Source organism: Carcharodon carcharias, chromosome 21, assembly GCF_017639515.1.
Source record: "Carcharodon carcharias isolate sCarCar2 chromosome 21, sCarCar2.pri, whole genome shotgun sequence".
NCBI lineage: Eukaryota > Metazoa > Chordata > Chondrichthyes > Lamniformes > Lamnidae > Carcharodon > Carcharodon carcharias.
This window is the reverse complement of record NC_054487.1, coordinates 3,246,722-3,272,062: the sequence shown is the minus strand read 5'-3', so window position 1 is coordinate 3,272,062 and position 25,341 is coordinate 3,246,722. Positions and strand designations below refer to the sequence as shown.

Sequence of the window (25,341 nt, the reverse complement as noted above, 5' to 3'; positions counted from 1 at the left end):
GCACTGTCAGATGTTAAGGACTGTGTTAGCAATGTACTGTCAGATGTTAAGGACTGAGGGAGTGCTGCACTGTCAGATGTTAACGACTGAGGGAGCACTGCACTGTCAGATGTTAATGACTGAGGGAGGGCTGCACTGTCAGATGTTAAGGTCTGAGGGAGCGCTGCACTGTCTGATGTTGAGGACTGAGGGAGTGCTGCACTGTCAGATGTTAAGGACTGAGGGAGCGCTGCACTGTCAGATGTTAAGGACTGAGGGAGCGCTGCACTGTCAGATGTTAAGGACTGAGGGAACGCTGCACTGTCAGATGTTAGAGACTGAGGGATCGCTGCACTTTCACATGTTAATGACTGAAGGAGCACTGCACTGTCAGATGTTAATGACTGAGGGAGCACTGCACTGTCAGATGTTGAGGACTGAGGGAGATTTGCACTGTCAGATGTTAGAGACTGAGGGATCGCTGCACTGTCAGATGTTAATGACTAAGGGAGCACTGCACTGTCAGATGTTAATGACTGAGGGAGCACTGCACTGTCAGATGTTAATGACTGAGGGAGCACTGCACTGTCAGATGTTAATGTCTGATGGAGCACTGCACTGTCAGATGTTAATGTCTGAGGGAGCACTGCACTGTCAGATGTTAGGGACTAAGGGACCGCTGCACTGTCAGATGTTAGGGACTGAGGGAGCGCTGCACTGTCAGATGTTAAGGACTGAGGGAGCGCTGCACTGTCAGATGTTAGGGACTGAGGGAGCGCTGCACTGTCAGATGTTAAGGACTGAGGGAGCGCTGCACTGTCAGATGTTAAGGACTGAGGGCGCGCTGCACTGTCAGATGTTAAGGACTGAGGGCGCGCTGCACTGTCAGATGTTAAGGACTGAGGGCGCGCTGCACTGTCAGATGTTAAGGACTGAGGGAGCACTGCACTGTCAGATGTTAAGGACTGAGGGAGCACTGCACTGTCAGATGTTAAGGACTGAGGGAGCGCTGCACTGTCAGATGTTACGTACTGAGGGAGCGCTGCACTGTCAGATGTTAAGGACTAAGGGACCGCTGCACTGTCACATGTTGAGGACTGAGTGAGCGCTGCACTGTCACATGTTACGGACTGAGGGATATTTGCACTGTCAGATGTTAAGGACTGAGGGAGTGCTGCACTGTCAGATGTTAAGGACTGAGTGAGCGCTGCACTTTCACATGTTACGGACTGAGGGAGCGCTGCACTGTCAGTTGTTAGGGACTGAGGGAGCGCTGCACTGTCAGATGTTAAGGATTGGGGGCGCGCTGCACTGTCAGATATAAGGGACTGAGGGAGCGCTGCACTGTCAGATGTTAAAGGCTGAGGGAGCGCTGCACTGTCAGATGTTAGGGACTGGGGGAGCGCTGCACTGTCAGCTGTTAGGGATTGAGGGAGCGCTGCACTGTCAGATGTTAAGGACTGAGGGAGCGCTGCACTGTCACATGTTAATGACTGAGGGAGCGCTGCACTGTCAGATGTTAAGGACTGAGGGAGCGCTGCACTTTCAGATGTTAAGGACTGAGGGAGCGCTGCACTGTCAGATGTTAATGACTGAGGGAGCGCTGCACTGTCAGATGTTAGGAACTGAGGGAGCGCTGCACTGTCAGATGTTAAGGACTGTGGGAGCACTGCACTGTCAGATGTTAAGGACTGAGGGAGCGCTGCACTGTCAGATGTTAAGGACTGAGGGAGCGCTGCACTGTCAGATGTTAAGGACTGAGGGAGCACTGTACTCTCAGATGTTAAGGACTGAGGGAGTGCAGCACTGTCAGATGTTAAGGAGTGAGGGAGCACTGCACTGTCAGATGTTAAGGACTGAGGGAGCTCTGCACTGTCAGATGTTAAGGACTGAGGGAGCGCTGCACTGTCAGATGCTTAGGACTGAGGGAGATTTGCACTGTCAGATGTTAGAGACTGAGGGAGCGCTGCACTGTCACATCTTAAGGACTGATGGAGCGCTACACTGTCAGATGTTAAGGACTGAGGGAGCGCTGCACTTTCAGATGTTAAGGACTGAGGGAACGCTGCACTGTCAGATGTTAAGGACTGAGGGAGCGCTGCACTGTCAGATGTTAGGAACTGAGGGAGCGCTGCACTGTCAGATGTTAAGGACTGTGGGAGCACTGCACTGTCAGATGTTAAGGACTGAGGGAGCGCTGCACTGTCAGATGTTAAGGACTGAGGGAGCGCTGCACTGTTAGATGTTAAGGACTGAGGGAGCGCTGCACTGTCAGATGTTAAGGACTGAGGGAGCGCTGTACTGTCAGATGTTAAGGACTGAGGGAGTGCAGCACTGTCAGATGTTAAGGAGTGAGGGAGCACTGCACTGTCAGATGTTAAGGACTGAGGGAGCTCTGCACTGTCAGATGTTAAGGACTGAGGGAGCGCTGCACTGTCAGATGCTTAGGACTGAGGGAGATCTGCTCTGTCAGATGTTAAGGACTGAGGGAGCGCTGCACTGTCAGATGTTAAGGACTGAGGGAGTGCTGCACTGTCAGATGTTAAGGACTGAGGGGGTGCTACAGTTTCAGGCTGTTAGCATTGAGGGGTGCCACACGGTCAGAGGCTTAGCCTGAGGTGATCTACAGCATCATATGGTCAGTGCTGATGGAGCAATGCTCTGTCAGCATGTCATGAATGGGGGAGTGCTGCACTGTCAGAGGATGGACTGATCGAGTGCTGCACTGTGACAGGTTTGTGCATGAAGGAGTTCTGCATTTTCAGAGGGACAGGAACCAGGGGGTGCAGCACTGCTAGGGGATACTGACTGCGACAACACTGCACTGTCAAAAGGTCAGTGTTGAGGGCGCGCTGCATTGACAGGGGTCAGGACTGGTGGAGCCCTGCACTATCTGAGGGTCAGGACTGAGGGAGATCTTCATTGCCAGAGGATGTGGATTGTGGGAGCGCTACACTGTCAGATGGTAGGGACTGAGGTATCTCAGCATTGTAAAAGTGACAGGGCTAACAAATGCTGCACGGTCGAGCATCAGGACTGCAGGAGCATTTCACTGTCAAAGCTTCAGGGCTGAGTGTGTGCTGCAATGTCAGAGAATTTGGACTGAGGGAGAGCTTCACAGTTGGATGGTCAAGACTGAGGCAGTGTTACACTGTCAGAGTGTCAGGACTGAGTGAGCGCTGCATTGTCTGAGGTCCAGGACTGAGGCATTGTTGCACTGTGAGATTCTCACAACTGAGGGAGCCCTGTGTTGTCAGTGGGTGAGGAGTCCGGGAGCTCTGCACTGTCAGAAGTTCAGTATTGATCAAGCGCTGCACTGTCAGAGGGCTAGGCATGAGGGAGCACTGCAGTGTCAGAGGTTCTACAATGAGGGAGCGCTGCAGTGTCAGAGGGTCAGGACTGATGGAGCCCAATGCTGTCTGAGGGTCAAAGCCGATGGAATGCTGCGCAGTCAGTGGGTGAGGACTCAGAGTGACACTGAGAGTGCATCAGGACTAATCGAGCACTGCACTGTCAGAGAGTTAGGCTTGAGGGAACACTGCACTCTCAGAGGGTCAGGAATGAGGTAGTTGTGAATTATCAGTGAATCAGGAAAATGGGAGCGCTGCAATGTCAGAGAGTCAGGGCTGCAGCACTGCTGCACTGTCAAAGGCCCAGGATTGAGGGAGTGCAGCACAGTCAGAGGGTCAGGAATGAGGGAACGCTTCACTGTCAGAGGCTCTGGCATGAAGGAAGTGCCACATAGTCAGTGGGTCAGAACGGAGGGAGCGCTGCACTCTTTGAGTCATGACTGGATGAGCGCTGCACTGTCATTGGGAAAGGTCTGAGGGAGGGCTGCATTGTCAGCCAGTCAGGACTGAAGGAGCACTGCACTTTCAGAGGGACAGTACTGAGGGAGCGCTGCATTGTCTGAGAACCAGCACTGAGGGAGCGCCACATTGTCTGAGAACCAGGACTGAGGGAGTGCCACATTGTCTGAGAACCAGGACTGAGGGAGCACCACATTGCCTGATAACAGGGACTGAGGGCGCACCACATTGTCTGAGAACCAGTACCGAGGGAGCGCCACATTGTCTGAGAACCAGCACCGAGAGAGCACCACATTGCCTGAGAACAGGGACTGAGGGAGCGCCACATTGTCTGAGAACCAGAACCGAGGGAGCACCACATTGTCTGAGAACCAGGACTGAGGGAGCGCCACATTGTCTGAGAACCAGGACTGAGGGAGCGCCATATTGTCTGAGAGTCAGGACTGAGGGTTTGCTGCATTGGCAGTGTATGAGGACTGAGGGATTGCTGCACAGTCAGTGTGTGAGGATTGAGGGAGAGCTGCACTGTCAGGTGCTCAGGATTGAGAGAGCGCTACACTTTCAGAGGGTTAGGACTGAGGGAGTGATGCACTGTCGGAGAGTCAGGACTGATCAAGCGCTGCACTGTCAGATGGTTAGGCATGAACGAACGCTGCACTGCCAGAGAGTCAGGCATAAGAGAGAGCTATGCTGTCAGATGGTCAAAACACGGAGAAAGCTGCACTCAGTGGGTCAGAAACTGGCCGAGATTCCCACAGCTTCTGAGCTGCAAACAAAAGGCCTGAATTTCATGCTCCCTGGCTGGCTGGGTTGTAGGTGGTTGGCCGGGCAAGGGAGGGGGCGAAGGGGAGCAGAGGGGGTGGGGGGCGAAGGGAAGTGAAGGGTGGGGGGGGGGCGAAGGGGAGCGGGGGGGGAGGAGGGGTGCGGCTTGTTCACCGTGCAGTATCACAGATAGGCTTCCCATTGCATTCACACCTGCCCAATCTCTCAGCAATTTAATGCTGGGGTGGACGAGGTCTCAGATGGGCTGCCCACCCCTGCCCCAATTGAGAAACATAGGAAATAGGAGCAGGACTCAGTTATTCGGCCCTTCCAGCCTGCTCCACCATTCAGTATGATCATGGCTGGTCCTCCATCTCAACACCATCCTCCCGCTCTCTCCCCATAACACTGGACACCTTTAGAGCCCAGAAACCTATCAATTTCCTTCTTAAATATATTCACTTAACGGCCCTTTCCTACCCAGCCTCAATTTTTAATCTGTCGGGAGGACTTCCCGAGTCTGGAAGATCCCGACAATGATCCAGTTCAGGCCTTGGGTGAGGGATGGGGGCGGAGTGAAGGTTCCTCCATCAGGGATGGGTATGGTGCTGTAGTGGTATTGTCGCTGGGCTAGTAATCCCTATTCCTAGGCTACTGCTCAGGGGATACGGGTTCAAATCCCACGACAGCAGCTGGTGGAGTTTGTGTTTACATTACACAATTTCTGGAATAGAAACTAGTCTCAGTGATCGTGACTATGAAACCATTGTCTATTGTTGTAAAGCCCCATCTGGTGCACGAATGTCCTTCAGGGAGGGAAATCTCTCATCCGTAATCCTTACCTGGTCTGGCCTACATGTGACTCCAAACTCCTACATGACTCCAGAGTAATGGGGTTGACTCTGAAATGCCCTGGGAAGTGGCCTGGTCAGCTCCTCTGTTAAGGGGCAATTACAGATGGGCAATAAATTCTTTCTTTCCTGGGACACGCACACCCCATGAACCAATAAAGAAAAACTTTGCCCCCACCCCTTAATCCCGGTAGGTGCAAGGGCGCCCCCCACCCGGCCTGAGACCCCCAAAACTTACCTGTTGCTGGAATTCTGGGACTTAGGCTCTGGGAGCTGGTTCCAGTCCCGGTCCTTTCCACTCCTGGAGCCTCAGGGACCAGAGACTTCTCGGCCAATCAGAATAGCCAGCAGCTCTCTAAGGGCGGGACCTCCTCCCAGTGAGGGGCGGAAGTTCCACCTGCAGCCAATTGACGCTCATCCCAGAGTGAAGTGGCTGCGGGGCAGGGGGGGGGGCGTTGGTAGGGGTGTGTTCACCACCAACTCTTCGGATGGAGGGAAGGGAATCCTGGCCCTGATCAGATGAAATAGCGGAGCAGGCTGGACGGACTGTGCAGTTTACACCTGCTCCTATTTACTCTGTTCTTGTGTCAAATTTGTCTGTAACCCTCCTGCAACTTGTGTCATTTTACTTTGTTAAAGGCGCCCTATAAATGGAAGTTATTGTTGTTGCTGTAGTTATGTATCTTTTATGTTTTATTTATGGTCGTTAATGATGAACTGACGAGAGTGCCTGAATCGCCCTTGTGGATAACCATTAGGAAAAGGCTGTTATCGGTTAGGGTCACTGATTCCTTCCTAACCTGGTTAATAATCTTAGAGACAATGGAAAAGAGAGCAACAGTTCAGACCTTGTGAGTGTGACAATAAAACAGGATTAACAGGAAGAGTCCCAATCAGACAACTCACAGGCAAGAAAGAAGCAGAGAGTTCCTATTTACTGTCTAATGTCATTCCCAAGACACCGGGGAAGAACAACACATGGTTTGGAAACGGGAAAAAAGCCTGTTCAGCTCCCTTGACCTATTTAATAAGGAAAGTCCCCGAGTCAGGAGTTGCGCAGGATCCTAACACACATCTTCTCACAACGCCTCATTTCTGACCATCCGGAGACAGGAAGGTTTGGGCCCATGGAATTTATAAAAGAATATTTCAATACAAAATAAGCAACTCTGAAACCAAAAGAAAGCATTATTAAAATAAAGATGGAGAAAGTTCAAATCTCTCTGTGGAGAAGCTGGATTATCTTTTCAGGTCTAGAGAAGGTTCAGGGCCCTGAACTGTTGACCCGAACTTCTCCACAGATATTTCAGGATCAGCCTGTCCAGCATTTTCATATTTATTTCATTTTATTCTGTTTGTATTTCACCCCCATCACCCCCATTTCCTGTGAAGCTATCAGCTTAGTTTTTATTGATATTTGTGTTCGTTTTATTTAGTCATGTAAACCTGAGAAATCAGACAGAAATGGTGCTTAATGTCTAGTATAGGATAATATGGTTAATTTATAATAATCCAATGAGTGAAACAACATCGTTATTATTTCCCGATTCTACTCATTTCTCACTATAACATGTGGAACAATATAACATAATTAACAGACAGAAACTATTTGCTTACGTTGCACATTGTGGCTGTTTTTGTAACACTGACAGTAAATGTGAATCTGAGCCTCTCTGTTACAGTTCTCAGTTCCGGCCAGTAGATGTCCCCACACTCCGGAACAATGAAGTTTACAGATCAGAGAAGAACACAACACAATAATTGAATTGGCAGCATCGGCGGAGAAGAAAAGAGTTGACATTTCGAGTCCTCATGACCCTTCGACAGAACTTGAGTTCGAGTCCAAGAAAGAGTTGAAATATAAGCTGGTTTAAGGTGTGTGTGTGGGGGGCGGAGAGATAGAGAGACAGCGAGGTGGTGGGGGGGGGTGGGTGTGGTTGTAGGGACAAACAAGCAGTGATAGAAGCAGATCATCAAAAGATGTCAACGACAATAGTGCAATAGAACACATAGGTGTTAAAGTTAAAGTTGGTGATATCTAAACGAATGTGCTCATTAAGAATGGATGGTAGGGCACTCAAGGTATAGCTCTAGGGGTTTTTTTATATAATGGAAATAGGTGGGAAAAGGAAAATCTTTATAATTTATTGGAAAAAAAAAGGAAGGGGGAAACAGAAAGGGGGTGGGGATGGGGGAGGGAGCTCACGACCTAAAGTTGTTGAATTCAATATTCAGTCCGGAAGGCTGTAAAGTCCCTAGTCGGAAGATGAGGTGCTGTTCCTCCAGTTTGCGTTGGGCTTCACTGGAACAATGCAGCAAGCCAAGGACAGACATGTGGGCAAGAGAGCAGGGTGCGGTGTTAAAATGGCAAGCGACAGGGAGGTTTGGGTCATTCTTGCGGACAGACCGCAGGTGTTCTGCAAAGCGGTCGCCCAGTTTATGTTTGGTCTCTCCAATGTAGAGGAGATCACATTGGGAGCAACGAATGCAGTAGACTAAGTTGGGGGAAATGCAAGTGAAATGCTGCTTCACTTGAAAGGAGTGTTTGGGTCCTTGGACGGTGAGGAAAGAGGAAGTGATGGGGCAGGTGTTGCATCTTTTGCGTGGGCATGGGGTGGTGCCATAGGAGGGGGTTGAGGAGTAGGGGGTGATGGAGGAGTGGACCAGGGTGTCCCAGAGGGAACGATCCCTACGGAATGACGATAAGGGGGGTGAAGGGAAAATGTGTTTGGTGGTGGCATCATGCTGGAGTTGGCGGAAATGGTGGAGGATGATCCTTTGAATGCGGAGGCTGGTGGGGTGATAAGTGAGGACAAGGGGGACCCTATCATGTTTCTGGGAGGGAGCAGAAGGCGTGAGGGTGGATGCGCGGGAGATGGGCCGGACACGGTTGAGGGCCCTGTCAACGACCGTGGGTGGAAAACCTCGGTTAAGGAAGAAGGAGGACATGTCAGAGGAACTGTTTTTGAAGGTAGCATCATCGGAACAGATGCAACGGAGGCGAAGGAACTGAGAGAATGGGATGGAGTCCTTACAGGAAGCGGGGTGTGAGGAGCTGTAGTCGAGATAGCTGTGGGAGTCGGTGGGTTTGTAATGGATCTTTTGATGATCTGCTTCTATCACTGCTTGTTTGTCCCTACAACCACATCCCCCCTCAACCCCCACCTCTCTGTCTCTCTATCTATCTCTCCGCCCCCCACATACACACCTTAAACCAACTCTTTCTTGGACTCGAACTCAAGTTCTGTCGAATGGTCATGAGGACTCAAAACGTCAACTCTTTTCTTCTCCACCGATGCTGCCAGACCTGCTGAGTTTTTCCAGGTAATTCTGTTTTTGTTTTGGATTTCCAGCATCCGCAGTTTTTCTGTTTTTACAATACAATAATTGTTCACATTGTATTGGACAGGGGAAATTTGGGAATAATAGGGAAGAAGACTAGCTCTAGGTCCATTAAGTAGGAGATACAACACACAATAATTGTTCACATTGTACTGGACAGGGGAAATTTGGGATTAATAGGGAAGAAGACTAGCTCTAGGTCCATTAAACAGGAGACACAACACACAATAATTGTTCAGATCTGGCAAAGAGATAGCGCGGGTGTAACACATGTTTCTTACTGATCTCTATTGAGAATGAGCTGGGCCGCAGTGCCATTTTCTTGTGGTCTCAGCTCTTTTAAGAGTGATGTGGTGATGTGAAGAAGAGCCTCCAAGGTCTGAATTTAATAAGTTACATATTTTTATTTGCATCTTTTTGGACGTTGCTTTCGTTGGCTTTGCCGATTTCGGCATGGGCTTGACCCTCTATGGGGGTTGAGGGGAGGTGGTTGGTCTGGCGACAACTCATCCGAGACTCATGTCTGCAGCCGCAGAAAGGCCGCCGGTCTCCCTGAACTACAGAATCCCCAATTATTGCACCTCCTCACGCCCGGACAGCTGAACAATCCGTGGTACTATGGGTTTGGCTCTGTCTGCACTCCCCAGTGAATCAGTCATTCTCACCAGTGTTCAGGGCTGAATAAATGTTATAGAGCGAGATGCACTGAGGGGATTAGTGCACTACTGGCCTTGTCCTCCTTGACAGCCTGGCACTCACCCATTTCCTATGGGGAAAGACTGGATAGGCTGGGGTTGATTTCTTTAGAACAGAGGAGACTAAGGGACCATTTATTTGAGGTGTTGACAATTATGACAGGAGAGCTGGAGTGGATAGGAAGGACCTATTCTGTATAGTTGCAGACAGGGGCACCCAGGAACATTAATTACACAATTAATGGGTAGGTAAGTAGCACAATGAATGAAAGGCTGCTAACTCAGTCTATCACCATCAAAAAGTATTCACTAGATCACTGATTATAAAATTATAGTTGAGATCAGTGTCTGAGTTTGCTGCAATTGGGGAGATTCATTTATTATGGACCATTCAGGAATCTAATTCCTCCATTCCGTAACAAAAACAGAATTACCTGGAAAAACTCAGCAGGTCTGGCAGCATCGCCGGAGAAGAAAAGAGTTGACGTTTCGAGTCCTCATGACCCTTCAACCAAACTGTTAGGGCAGGAGTCCTCTCCCCATTCAACGGATCCTTTCACCCACCTCCAATACTCTCCCTCCACCTGGACCCCTCCCTCTGGATTCTTACCTTCTCTTGATCTTTTCATTGAGAACAGTCGATGCGACATTAGTCATCTCAATTTCTCTGCTCCTCTCACCCATTCTAATCTCTCCCTCTGAACTTACTGCACTCCGCTCTCTCAGGTCCAACCCTGACTTTGTCATCAAACCCGCTGACAAGGGTGGTGCTGTTGTTGTCTGGCGCACTGACCTCTACCTCGCGGAGGCTGAGCGTCAACTCGCAGACACTGCTTCCTACTTCTCCCTGGACCATGACCCCACCACTGAACATCAAGCCATTGTTTCCAGGACTGTCACTGACCTCATCTCCTCTGGGGATCTTCCTCCCACAGCTTCCAACCTGATAGTCACCCAACCTTGGATGGCCCGCTTCTACCTCCTACCCAAAATCCACAAACAGAACTGTCCTGGTAGACCGATCGTGTCAGTTTGCTCCTGCCCCACAGAACTCATTTGTCGTTATCTTGACTCCCTTCTCTCTCCCCTTGTCCAGTCCCTTCCCATCTACATCCGTGATTCCTCTGACACTTTTCGTCACATCAATAATTTCCAGTTCCCTGGCCCCAACCGCTTCCTCTTCACCATGGACGGCCAATCCCTCTACACCTCCATCCCCCACCAGGATGGTCTGAGGGCCCTTAGCTTCTTCCTCGAACAGATGCCCGACCAATCCCCATCCACCACTACTCTCCTCCGTCTGGTTGAACTTGTTCTCACACTGAACAATTTCTCCTTCAACTCCTCTCACTTCCTCCAAATAAAAGGTGTGGCTATGGGTACCCGCATGGGCCCCAGCTATGCCTGTATCTTTATGGGGTATGTGGAACATTCCTTGTTCCAGTCCTACTCCGGCCACCTTCTACAACTCTTTCTCCGGTACATTGATGATTACTTCGGTGCTGCTTCATGCTCTCGTCGGGACTTGGAAAAATTTATTAATTTTGCATCCAATCTCCACCCCTCCATCATTTTCACGTGGTCCATCTCTGACACTTCCCTTCCCTTCATTGACTTCTCTGTCTCAATCTCTGGTGATAGACTGTCCACCAATATCCATTACAAACCTACCGACTCCCACAGCTACCTCGACTACAGCTCCTCACACCCCGCTTCCTGTAAGGACTCCATCCCATTCTCTCAGTTCCTTCGCCTCCGTCGCATCTGTTCCGATGACGCTACCTTCAAAAACAGTTCCTCTGACATGTCCTCCTTCTTTTGTCCTCCTTTTTCCTTAACCGAGGTTTGCCACCCACAGTCGTTGCCAGGGCCCTCAACCGTGTCTGGCCCATCTCCCGCACATCCGCCCTCACGCCTCCTCCTCCCTCCCAGAAACATGATAGGGTCCCCCTTGTCCTCACTTATCACCCCACCAGCCTCCGCATTCAAAGGATCATCCTCCACCATTTCCACCAACTCCAGCATGATGCCACCACCAAACACATCTTCCCTTCACCTCCCCTATCAGCATTCTCCCCTATCAGTAGGGATCATTCCCTCCGGGACACCCTGGTCCACTCCTCCATCACCCCCTACTCCTCAACCCCCTCCTATGGCACCACCCCATGCCCACGCAAAATATGTAAAACCTGCCCCTTCACCTCCTCTCTCCTCACCGTCCAAGGGCCCAAACACTCCTTTCAAGTGAAGCACATTTCACTTGCATTTCCCCCAACTTAGTCTACTGCATTCGTTGCTCCCAATGTGGTCTCCTCTACATTGGAGAGACCAAAAGTAAACTGGGCGACCGCTTTGCAGAACACCTGCGGTCTGTCCTCAAGAATGATCCAAGCCTCCCTGTCGCTTGCCATTTTAACAATCCACCCTGCTCTCTTGCCCACATATCTGTCCTTGGCTTGCTGTATTGTTCCAGTGAAGCCCAACGCAAATTGGAGGAACAACACCTCATCTTCCGACTAGGCACTTTACAGCCTTCCGGACTGAATATTGAATTCAACAACTTTAGGTCTTGACCACCCTCCTCCATCCCCACCCCCTTTCTGTTTGTTCCCTCTTCTTTTTGTTTTTTCCAATAAATTATATAGATTTTTCTTTTCCAACCTATTTCCATTGTTTTTAAATATTTTTACGTCTTTTATGCTCTCCCCCACCCCCACCAGAGGTATACCTTGAGTGCCCTACTGTCCATTCTTAATTAGCACATTCGTTTAGATAATATCACCAACTTTAACACCTATGTGTTCTTTTGTTCTGTTGTCTGTGACATCTTTTGATGATCTGCTTCTATCACTGCTTGTTTGTCCCTACAACCACACCAACCCCATCCACTTCTCTCCCCCCACCCAACACCCGCCCCCCACACCTCCCCCCCCCACCCCCCCCACCCCCCCCCCATCACCTTAAACCAGCTTATATTTCACCCCTTCCTTGGATTCACCTAGTTCTGTTGAAGGGTCATGAGGACTCGAAACGTCAACTCTTTTCTTCTCCGCCAATGCTGCCAGACCTGCTGAGTTTTTCCAGGTAATTGTTTTTGCTTTGGATTTCCAGCATCGGCAGCTTTTTTTTTTTTGTTTTTATCTCTTTTCCATTTTTTGTTGCTTTCACTGATGAGGTGTTAATCCCTGGCGCTCTGTCTGTTCCAGTGGATACAACACATCCCAGCCGCTCTAATACAAGAAGATATGGGGAGCTCCCCGGTGTCTGCATGAACATTTATCCCCCAACTTGCTCCTCTGGTGAGAAACTGCCATTAGAAATCAGCGGCCTCACAGAAAACTTTCAATTTCCATTTTAAAGATCTGACTCACCAGTTTTACACCCAAGTGACACGTTCCACCCACTTCCCAGCTGTGGCTGTTGCTGGTGAAGTCACTATATTTGTCGACTCAAATTACCCTGAGATGTCGCTGTTGGGGCATCTCCTTGAATGATCGATGTGACTGTTTGATACAACTAAGCGGAATACTGGGCACTTCAGAGACCGCGAACATGACAATCACATTGGAGAGTCTGGAGTCAGAGAAAGAACAGGCCAGATAAGGACGGCACGTTTCCTTTACAAACACTCGGGCAGATTAATGATCAATGACAACAGTTTCTATTTAAAGTCCAGCTTCTGTTAAACTGAATTAAAATTCTCAAACTATCATCTAAACTCATGTTCTCTGGGTTATCAGCAAAACCCCTGGATTGTTCGTCCAACAACATAACCCAATACACAATCCTCCCCTGATGGTTGAAATCGATTCCATTAAATGGGCCACTTATCTCATTGCAATTTGTGGGTTATGAGCGTTAATTGGGTGTCAGTGGCAACATCATAAAAGCATGTAAAAGCTTTTACAAAGTGTTTTTTTGTCCCTGTTACCTGTTCTTTCCACTATATCAGTATCAATCTCTCGTTACTGTATGGTGATTATGTTGACATTTCTGAGCTGATTCCTACATTAAACCTTATCTCTCTGTGCCCTGATCTGTCGGTCTGTGGCCCCAGGAGATATCTAATACCCGATCATCTTTCTTGTGTGAGTCTGTTGTTCGAATCTGGTCATTACTGATTTCAAATTATTGGTTCCCATTCCTTGATTTTTTGAAGCCTGATGAACACAGTGAAACTTCACCATTTATTGTACCAGAGTGAGGGGAGAATAAACAAACTGTATATGATGGGCAATGTAAAATAAATCAGGAAATAATGTAATGTACAACAGGTCCATCAGTATCTGGAAAATAATATCAATCCAACAAAGTTACATCTTAAGGAACCTGACCCAGAACATCAAACTATCTTCTCTCTGTTTAAATGCTGGTGATCCTGCTTTGTGTTTAGACCACAATCCATGCATTAGGCCCACAGAGGTTCAAGCTGTGGGTTACTACATGGATCCTGTCCATTTACTGCAGTGTAGTTTCCACTGGGTCACTTAACTTCCACAACTTGTTACTCTTTGAGCGGGTGGGTGAATTTACCAGATCAACTTCTTTATTTGACAGACTCCAGTCTTCTTTGTCATTCCAGCTGTTTAGAAACTCACCCTTCAGTGTGTAAATTACAGCAATATCAATAGGACAGAGTCTAAATTCAACACATTGTTTCAACAACTGATGCTTTCTTTCTTAGGAATGACAGAAAAGCATTGATACTTTCAGTCCAATCCCTCGGTTACAGAATCCGCTGGAACCTTCCCAATAGGATCCTCTGTCTGGGACGCCCCATGCACTGGGTGTTTGTCTCTATTGGACAGTGGGATCTATCCCAGCTGAACAGACCCTGTACCCACCCTGAACCCACACAGGGTCACCCTGCACCCACCCTGAACCCACACAGGGTCACACTGTACCCACCCTGAACCCACACAGGGTCACCCTGTACCCACCCTGAACCCACACAGGGTCACTGCCCGGAAGGGTCACTGGGCAGTGATACTGAGCAGGAGCCCTAGGGGCTTTACTCCCAATCCCAGGAATCCTGAGTGTAATTGTCAATGTCCCACTGCAGCCCAGACTGATCCCCACCCTGGGCCCCTCCCTGTCTGTACATTTGCCCAGTGCCCCATTGGGGAACATTCAGCCCTGGATATCCTGCAGAAGCAGCGCCTGCGGGGACGGGGCCGGGCGGCTGAGTCACGTGACCCGGTCGCTGGGCCTCTGATGTCACAATGGGAGATGACGCTCACTCAGCTCGAGCTGGAAACTGGGAACCAGCCAATAGGATTTAAACCTGGAGCGCGGCCGGTTAAAGGGGGGGGACAGAAACTCGGGTAAACATGTCCCTTTAATGAGAACAGGAATGTTTATCAATCCAAAGTGTCACATTTCAATCTCAGTCCAGATCTGGTTTCCTGCAGCGACTTCAGCTGATTTTTCCCATTGAAACTGAACTGATTCCGCCACAGCCTGAAAGAAATGAAAGATTAGAGAGGAATAAACAGATTGAACAACAGTGTCAATAACAGGGAGACTGGAGTTAATGGGACAAATCTCCTGCTCACTGGCTCAGCAGAGACCAGACATGAGGCTGAAGATGGCCAGCGGGTCCCTGTCATGTCCTGACTCGCGGGCCTACGTGGGAATTGCCCCAGAGGTTTAAATTTCCACTGGGTAACAGCCCTGCTGCCCGGGGCCCTGTGTGAATGTCTCTGACTCTGGGGTAGAATTGGAGACTTGGGACAAATCCACAGGACTTACCTGGGTAGTTCCCCAGGAAATGTTAGACTGTAAAACCTGGTCTAATACCTGGGTAACTCCACAACCCAGTCCCCCAATCACCCCCCACTGACCATCATACTACACCCACACTACCCCATTAACCCCTCCAACCACCCCCACCAACCCCACTCCCTCCTGACCCTCCCAACTCTGTCCTTGACCAAATCTGACCAAACCCCCGGCTTTACAGCCCGTCCCAACAACGCGGCTGACCCAGCTCCATTAGCCGTCACCCTGACCGCATTAACCCCCCGACCCCGCCGACCCCACCACTCTCCCCTTGAGCCGACTAGACTCTGCTCGGATGGAGATCCCCCGGGGGGAGGGGGTTACTGCTGAAGGTCCCGGGAGGAAAATGAAGCAGTTTCAGTTTGGGAGAATCTTGTTGAGCAGCGGCTCTGCTTTTCATTGCTGCTGTTTGATAGATTCAGCACCATTTATATTTTAAATCCCATTTATATTTTAATTATTACACTAAACATGAACACAAACACTCACTCGATCAGATTCAGAGTCCTGCAGGTCAGGATGAGGTGGCGGAGAGCGGGGACAGATTGGTCAGTGACCGCTTTGTACTGAGAGCAGAGGCGAGATCCTCGGCACAAGAATCACTGAGATCATTATCGCTTAGACTAAGGAACAGGGGGAGAAAAATAACAGGAATCGGGGTAAATCCAGAGTGTTTTAACGAATACTATTAATAATAATATACAGTAAGAGGCAATCCAAAAGCACAACATCCATTTATAAAGGAAAATGAAAACACTATTAATGTTGCAAATTAAATATAAATATAACATACTGGAAATACTCAGCAGATCAGGCAAGTATTTGCAAAGAGAGAAATAGAGTTAAACATAGAAACATGAGCAGGAACAGGCCATTCAGCCCTTCGAGCCTGCTCCGCCATTCATTATGATCATGGCTGATCATCCAACTCAATAGTCTGCTCCTATTTTCTCCCCATATCCTTTGATCCCTTTCGCCCCAAGAGCTATATCTAACTCCTTCTTCAACACATGCAATGCTTTGGCCTCAACTATTTTCTGTGTTCGTGAATTCCATAGGCTCACCACTCTCTGGGTGAAGAAATTTCTCATCTCAGTCCTAAATAGTCTACCCTGTATCCTCAGAGTTGACCCCTGGTTCTGAACTCCGCCACCATCGGGAACATCCTTCCTGCATCTACCCTGTCTAGTCATGTTACAATTTTATAGCTTTCTACGTGATCCCCCCTCATTCTTCTGAACTCTAGCGAAAATAATCCTAACCGACTCAATCTCTCCTCATATGTCAGTCCCGCCAACCCAGGAATCAGTCTGGTAAACCTTCGCTGCCCTCCCTCTATAGCAAGAACATCTTTCCTTAGGTAAGGAGAGGCCTGAAGGCAGGGCTGATGGTTGGTGGAGCTGAGAGATCGCGTGGCCTAATGAACGGGCACAGAAGAGCCTCTGGGGTCCACAAAACATAATGCTTCTCTATCCATCACTGGTCACAGATTGTAGTCTGAAGAATGTGTTGGAATATGAACAGAATAACTAGGAGCAGGAGTAGGCCATTCAGCCCCGAAGCCTTCTCCGTCATTTGATAAGATGATGGCTAATCTGATTCTGGCTGATCTGATTCTGACCTAAACTCCACTTTCCTGTCGGTCTGCTGTAACCCTCGATTCTCTTGTCAATCAAAAATCTACCTTAACTCAGCCCTGAATATATTCAATGACCCAGCCTCCATTTGCCTCTTTATGAGAGAAGTCCACAGACCAACTAAATTTCTTCTCATCTCAATCTTAAATGGGAGATGGCTATTTTTTTAAAACAGTGTCCCTAAGTTCTCAGATATAAAAACAAAAAAACTGCAGATGCTGGAAATCCAAAACAAAAACAGAATTACCTGGAAAAACTCAGCCTGTCTGGCAGCATCGGTGGAGAAGAAAAGAGTTGACGTTTCGAGTCCTCATGACCCTTCAACAGAACTGGGTGAATCCACGGAGACGGGTGAAATATAAGCTGGTTTAAGGTGGGGGGGAGGGTTTGGGTGGGGGGAGAGAAGTGGAGGGGGGGTGTGGTTGTAGAGACAAGCAAGCAGTGATAGGAGCAGATCATCAAATGATGTCACAGACAAAAGAACAAAGAAGTGTTGAAAGTTGGTGATATTATCTAAAGGAATGTGCTAATTAAGAATGGATGGTGGGGCACTCAATGTACAGCTCTAGTGGGGGTGGGGGGCATAAATGATTTAAAAATAATGGAAATAGGTGAGAGAAGAAAAACCTATGTAAATGATTGGAAAAAAACAAAAGGAAGGGGGGTTATCTGCTCCTATCACTGCTTGCTTGTCCCTACAACCACACCACACCCCCCCCAACTTCTCTCCCCCCACCCAAACCCATTCCCCCCCCACCCTGACCTAAAACCAGCTTACATTTCACCCCTCTCCTTGGATTCACCCAGTTCTGTGGAAGGGTCATGAGGACTCGAAACGTCAACTCTTTTCTTCTCCACTGATGCTGCCAGACAGGCTGAGTTTTTCCAGGTAATTCTGTTTTTGTTTCCCTAAGTTCTCCTCCCACAAGAGGAAAGATCCTCTCAGCATTTACCCTGTTGAGACCCCTCAGGATCTTATGTGTTCAATTAGATCACCTTTCAGCCTCCTGAACACCAATGAGTATAGTCCCAATCTGCTTAACTTTTCATCATAAAATAAACCCCTTCATCCCAGCAATCAGTCGAGTGAACCTTCTCTGAACTGGTATTCATGCAATTATACCCTTTCTTAAGTAAATAGACCAAAACTGTATAGTTTACTCCAGATGCTGTCTGACTAAGGCCCTGTACAGCTGCAGCAAAACTTCCCTACTTTTACAATGCATTCCCCTTGCAATAAAAACATATGAAATAGGAGCAGGAACCAGCTATTCAGCCCTTCGAGCCCGCTCCGCCATTCACTGAGATCATGGTTCATCTTCCACTTCAAAAACATTTCCTTCTATTAACCACATGTTCCATGATGCTTTCAATGTGTAGAAATCTATAAATCTCAGTCTTGAACATACTAAATGACCTACCCTCCTCTGGGGCAGTCAATTCCAAAGATTTACCACCCTCTGAGTGAAGAAATTCCTCCACATCTCAGTCCTAAATGGCCTGCCCCTTATTCCGAGACTGTGTCTCCTGGTTCTAGACACCCCCAGCCTGGGGCAACCTCCTACCTGCATCTACACTGTCAAAAACAAAAACAGAATTACCTGGAAAAACTCAGCAGGTCTGGCAGCATCGGCGGAGAAGAAAAGAGTTGACGTTTCGAGTCCTCATGACCCTTCGACAGAACTTGAGTTCGAGTCCAGGAAAGAGCTGAAATATAAGCTGGTTTAAGGTGTGTGTGTGGGGGGCGGAGAGATAGAGAGACAGAGAGGTGGAGGGGGTTGGTGTGGTTGTAGCGACAAACAAGCAGTGATAGAAGCAGATCATCAAAAGATGTCAACAACAATAGTACAATAGAACACATAGGTGTTAAAGATAAAGTTGGTGATATTATCTAAACGAATGTGCTAATTAAGAATGGATGGTAGGGCACTCAAGGTATAGCTCTAGTGGGTTTTTTTTTTTTATTTTTTTATTTTATATAATGGAAATAGGTGGGAAAAGGAAAATCTTTATAATTTATTGGGAAAAAAAAAGAGAAGGGGGAAACAGAAAGGGGGTGGGGATGGGGGAGGGGACTCACGACCTAAAGTTGTTGAATTCAATATTCAGTCCGGAAGGCTGTAAAGTCCCTAGTCGGAAGATGAGGTGTTGTTCCTCCAGTTTGCGTTGGGCTTCACTGGAACAATGCAGCAAGCCAAGGACAGACATGTGGGCAAGAGAGCAGGGTGGAGTGTTAAAATGGCAAGCGACAGGGAGGTTTGGGTCATTCTTGCGGACAGACCGCAGGTGTTCTGCAAAGCGGTCGCCCAGTTTACGTTTGGTCTCTCCAATGTAGAGGAGACCACATTGGGAGCAACGAATGCAGTAGACTAAGTTGGGGGAAATGCAAGTGAAATGCTGCTTCACTTGAAAGGAGTGTTTGGGTCCTTGGACGGTGAGGAGAGAGGAAGTGAAGGGGCAGGTGTTGCATCTTTTGCGTGGGCAAGGGGTTGTGCCATAGGAGGGGGTTGAGGAGTAGGGGGTGATGGAGGAGTGGACCAGGGTGTCCCGGAGGGAGCGATCCCTACGGAATGCCGATAAGGGGGGTGAAGGGAAGATGTGTTTGGTAGTGGCATCATGCTGGAGTTGGCGGAAATGGCGGAGGATGATCCTTTGAATGCGGAGGCTGGTGGGGTGATAAGTGAGGACAAGGGGGACCCTATCATGTTTCTGGGAGGGAGGAGAAGGAGTGAGGGCGGATGCGCGGGAGATGGGCCGGACACGGTTGAGGGCCCTGTCAACGACCGTGGGTGGAAAACCTCGGTTAAGGAAGAAGGAGGACATGTCAGAGGAACTGTTTTTGAATGTAGCATCATCGGAACAGATGCGACGGAGGCGAAGGAACTGAGAGAATGGGATGGAGTCCTTACAGGAAGTGGGGTGTGAGGAGCTGTAGTCGAGATAGCTGTGGGTGTCGGTGGGTTTGTAATGGATATTGGTGGACAGTCTATCACCAGAGATTGAGACAGAGAGGTCAAGGAAGGGAAGGGAAGTGTCAGAGATGGACCACGTGAAAATGATGGAGGGGTGGAGATTGGAAGCAAAATTAATAAATTTTTCCAAGTCCTGACGAGAGCATGAAGCAGCACCGAAATAATCATCGATGTACCGGAGAAAGAGTTGTGGAAGGGGGCCGGAGTAGGACTGCAACAAGGAATGTTCCACATACCCCATAAAGAGACAGGCATAGCTGGGGCCCATGCGGGTACCCATAGCCACACCTTTTATTTGGAGGAAGTGAGAGGAGTTGAAGGAGAAATTGTTCAGCGTGAGAACAAGTTCAGCCAGACGGAGGAGAGTAGTGGTGGATGGGGATTGTTCGGGCCTCTGTTCGAGGAAGAAGCTAAGGGCCCTCAGACCATCCTGGTGGGGGATGGAGGTGTAGAGGGATTGGACGTCCATGGTGAAGAGGAAGCGGTAGGGGCCAGGGAACTGGAAATTGTTGATGTGACGTAAGGTGTCAGAGGAATCACGGATGTAGGTGGGAAGGGACTGGACAAGGGGAGAGAGAAGGGAGTCAAGATAACGAGAAATGAGTTCTGTGGGGCAGGAGCAAGCTGAGACGATCGGTCTACCGGGGCAGTTCTGTTTGTGGATTTTGGGTAGGAGATAGAAGCGGGCCGTCCGAGGTTGGGCAACTATCAGGTTGGAAGCTGTGGGAGGGAGATCCCCAGAGGAGATGAGGTCAGTGACAGTCCTGGAAACAATGGCTTGATGTTCAGTGGTGGGGTCATGGTCCAGGGAGAGGTAGGAGGAAGTGTCTGCGAGTTGACGCTCAGCCTCCGCGTGGTAGAGGTCAGTGCGCCAGACAACAACAGCACCACCCTTGTCAGCGGGTTTGATGACAATGTCAGGGTTGGACCTGAGAGAATGGAGTGCAGTAAGTTCAGAGAGAGACAGGTTAGAATGGGTGAGAGGAGCAGAGAAATTGAGACGACTAATGTCGCGCCGACAGTTCTCAATGAAAAGATCGAGAGAAGGTAAGAATCCAGAGGGAGGGGTCCAGGTGGAGGGAGAATATTGAAGATGGGTAAAAGGATCCGTTGAACTGGGAGAGGACTCCTGCCCAAAGAAGTGAGCCCGGAGACGAAGACGGCGGAAGAAGAGTTCAGTATCATGCCGAGCCCGAAATTCATTGAGGTGAGGGCGTAAGGGTATGAAACTAAGTCCTTTGCTGAGCACTGAACGTTCAGCATCGGAGAGGGGAAGGTCAGGGGGTATAGTGAATACACGGCTGGGGTTGGGATTGGAAGATGGGGTGGGGACGGAGGGACAGGCAGGGGTGGAGGGTCCTAGATGGGTGTTGGTGTCGATGAGTTGTTGGAGCTTGCGTTCCTTAGCACTTGAGAGAAAGAGAAAAAGTTTCTTGTTGAGGCGTCGGATGAGCCGAAGGATAAAATGAAACTGGGGGCACGCGCAGCTTTGAAAAAGGGTACGGCGGTGCTGCTGGAGGGAGAGGTCGAGTGTGTTCATATGGCGGCGCATGGCACTGAGAGTGGATTTCAGAATGTGACGGGAACAGCAGTCCGAGAAACGTTTTATGTCCCGGAGATACCTATAATCCTGGGTGGGTTCGAAACATGAGGGGTGGAATTTCAGTTGAAATCCATGTGGGGTAAGTCGGAGACGGAGACAGTCACTGAGAAAGGAGATATGGCTGTGAAAGCGGGTTTTAGTAAACACCTTGTCAAACACTAGGAGAGAAATGGAAAGCAATGAAGGTGAACAAGGCAACAGAGAAATCCGGAAATCTTGTCGCAGAGAGGAACAGAACTTCTTCAAGGAGGTAGGCATTTCTTGAAGAGCAGTGGCAGTCAATTAAACACAGAGATAAAAACAAAAAAACTGCAGATGCTGGAAATCCAAAACAAAAACAGAATTACCTGGAAAAACTCAGCAGGTCTGGCAGCATCGGCGGAGAAGAAAAGAGTTGACGTTTCGAGTCCTCATGACCCTTCGACAGAACTTGAGTTCGAGTCCAGGAAAGAGCTGAAATATAAGCTGGTTTAAGGTGTGTGTGTGGGGGGCGGAGAGATAGAGAGACAGAGAGGTGGAGGGGGTTGGTGTGGTTGTAGCGACAAACAAGCAGTGATAGAAGCAGATCATCAAAAGATGTCAACAACAATAGTACAATAGAACACATAGGTGTTAAAGATAAAGTTGGTGATATTATCTAAACGAATGTGCTAATTAAGAATGGATGGTAGGGCACTCAAGGTATAGCTCTAGTGGGTTTTTTTTTTTATTTTATATAATGGAAATAGGTGGGAAAAGGAAAATCTTTATAATTTATTGGGAAAAAAAAAGAGAAGGGGGAAACAGAAAGGGGGTGGGGATGGGGGAGGGGACTCACGACCTAAAGTTGTTGAATTCAATATTCAGTCCGGAAGGCTGTAAAGTCCCTAGTCGGAAGATGAGGTGTTGTTCCTCCAGTTTGCGTTGGGCTTCACTGGAACAATGCAGCAAGCCAAGGACAGACATGTGGGCAAGAGAGCAGGGTGGAGTGTTAAAATGGCAAGCGACAGGGAGGTTTGGGTCATTCTTGCGGACAGACCGCAGGTGTTCTGCAAAGCGGTCGCCCAGTTTACGTTTGGTCTCTCCAATGTAGAGGAGACCACATTGGGAGCAACGAATGCAGTAGACTAAGTTGGGGGAAATGCAAGTGAAATGCTGCTTCACTTGAAAGGAGTGTTTGGGTCCTTGGACGGTGAGGAGAGAGGAAGTGAAGGGGCAGGTGTTGCATCTTTTGCGTGGGCAAGGGGTTGTGCCATAGGAGGGGGTTGAGGAGTAGGGGGTGATGGAGGAGTGGACCAGGGTGTCCCGGAGGGAGCGATCCCTACGGAATGCCGATAAGGGGGGTGAAGGGAAGATGTGTTTGGTAGTGGCATCATGCTGGAGTTGGCGGAAATGGCGGAGGATGATCCTTTGAATGCGGAGGCTGGTGGGGTGATAAGTGAGGACAAGGGGGACCCTATCATGTTTCTGGGAGGGAGGAGAAGGAGTGAGGGCGGATGCGCGGGAGATGGGCCGGACACGGTTGAGGGCCCTGTCAACGACCGTGGGTGGAAAACCTCGGTTAAGGAAGAAGGAGGACATGTCAGAGGAACTGTTTTTGAATGTAGCATCATCGGAACAGATGCGACGGAGGCGAAGGAACTGAGAGAATGGGATGGAGTCCTTACAGGAAGTGGGGTGTGAGGAGCTGTAGTCGAGATAGCTGTGGGTGTCGGTGGGTTTGTAATGGATATTGGTGGACAGTCTATCACCAGAGATTGAGACAGAGAGGTCAAGGAAGGGAAGGGAAGTGTCAGAGATGGACCACGTGAAAATGATGGAGGGGTGGAGATTGGAAGCAAAATTAATAAATTTTTCCAAGTCCTGACGAGAGCATGAAGCAGCACCGAAATAATCATCGATGTACCGGAGAAAGAGTTGTGGAAGGGGGCCGGAGTAGGACTGCAACAAGGAATGTTCCACATACCCCATAAAGAGACAGGCATAGCTGGGGCCCATGCGGGTACCCATAGCCACACCTTTTATTTGGAGGAAGTGAGAGGAGTTGAAGGAGAAATTGTTCAGCGTGAGAACAAGTTCAGCCAGACGGAGGAGAGTAGTGGTGGATGGGGATTGTTCGGGCCTCTGTTCGAGGAAGAAGCTAAGGGCCCTCAGACCATCCTGGTGGGGGATGGAGGTGTAGAGGGATTGGACGTCCATGGTGAAGAGGAAGCGGTAGGGGCCAGGGAACTGGAAATTGTTGATGTGACGTAAGGTGTCAGAGGAATCACGGATGTAGGTGGGAAGGGACTGGACAAGGGGAGAGAGAAGGGAGTCAAGATAACGAGAAATGAGTTCTGTGGGGCAGGAGCAAGCTGAGACGATCGGTCTACCGGGGCAGTTCTGTTTGTGGATTTTGGGTAGGAGATAGAAGCGGGCCGTCCGAGGTTGGGCAACTATCAGGTTGGAAGCTGTGGGAGGGAGATCCCCAGAGGAGATGAGGTCAGTGACAGTCCTGGAAACAATGGCTTGATGTTCAGTGGTGGGGTCATGGTCCAGGGAGAGGTAGGAGGAAGTGTCTGCGAGTTGACGCTCAGCCTCCGCGTGGTAGAGGTCAGTGCGCCAGACAACAACAGCACCACCCTTGTCAGCGGGTTTGATGACAATGTCAGGGTTGGACCTGAGAGAATGGAGTGCAGTAAGTTCAGAGAGAGACAGGTTAGAATGGGTGAGAGGAGCAGAGAAATTGAGACGACTAATGTCGCGCCGACAGTTCTCAATGAAAAGATCGAGAGAAGGTAAGAATCCAGAGGGAGGGGTCCAGGTGGAGGGAGAATATTGAAGATGGGTAAAAGGATCCGTTGAACTGGGAGAGGACTCCTGCCCAAAGAAGTGAGCCCGGAGACGAAGACGGCGGAAGAAGAGTTCAGTATCATGCCGAGCCCGAAATTCATTGAGGTGAGGGCGTAAGGGTATGAAACTAAGTCCTTTGCTGAGCACTGAACGTTCAGCATCGGAGAGGGGAAGGTCAGGGGGTATAGTGAATACACGGCTGGGGTTGGGATTGGAAGATCCCTGTAAGAATTTTGTATGCCTGAATGAGTTCACCTCTCATTCTTCTAAACTCCAGAGAATAAAGGCCCAGTCTATTTAATTTTTCCCCAGCATGCATTGCTCCAGGAATTATTTTAGTGGAACCTTCATTGCACTCAGTCTAAGACAAGTATATCTTTCCTTAGGTAAGAAGACAAAAACTGCATAGAATGCTACTGTTGCCGTCTCACCAAGGCAGTGAGACATCTTTACTCCTCAACTCAAACCCACTTGTAATAAAAGCCAACATACCATTTACCTTTTTAACTGTTTGCTCTACCTGCATGTTAGCTTTAAGTGAGTCATGAATAAGGACATTGAAATACATTTGAAGATCAACACTTCCCACTCTCTCACCATTTAACAAATGGTCTGTATGTGGATAACCTCACATTTCTCCATATTGTATTCTATCTGCCAAATTTTGGCCACCCTCTTATCCTCTCCAGATCCACTTGAAGCATCTTTGCATCCTCCTCACAACTCACACTTCTACCTAATTTCCTGTCACCTGCAAACTTCTAAATATTACATTTAATCTCCACGTCCAAATCATTGATACAGATTGTGAACAGCTGCGGCTGTGATCCTTGCGCTACCTCACTGTACCACATCCACGGATCTCCCCTTATCTATTCTGCTGAGTGCATCCTCTAAAAACCCCAACAGGTATGTTAAACATGATTTCCCTTTCATAAATCCATGTTGAATCTGCACAATGCTACCATTATTTTCTAAGTGTTCTATTATCACATCCTGTATTGTCAAATCTAGCATTTTCCCTACTACTTATGTCAGGCTAACAGGTCTCTAGTTCCCAGTTTACTCTCTCCCTCCTTTCTTAAATAATTGGGTTATA

The 25,341-nt window shown here is 48.9% G+C and overlaps 1 protein-coding gene across 1 annotated transcript in view; it reads right to left on the bottom strand.

Annotated features, from left to right (window-relative positions):
• Positions 1–14,550: 14,550 nt before the first annotated feature.
• The window catches only part of LOC121293399 (NACHT, LRR and PYD domains-containing protein 3-like), a 70,600-nt gene continuing 59,809 nt past the window's right edge, over positions 14,551–25,341 (bottom strand). Inside the window, 2 exon segments of the mRNA XM_041216449.1 lie at positions 14,551–14,898; positions 15,709–15,842. Of these exon segments, the coding sequence (XP_041072383.1) occupies positions 15,734–15,842 (109 nt within the window). The 3' untranslated portion in view covers positions 14,551–14,898; positions 15,709–15,733.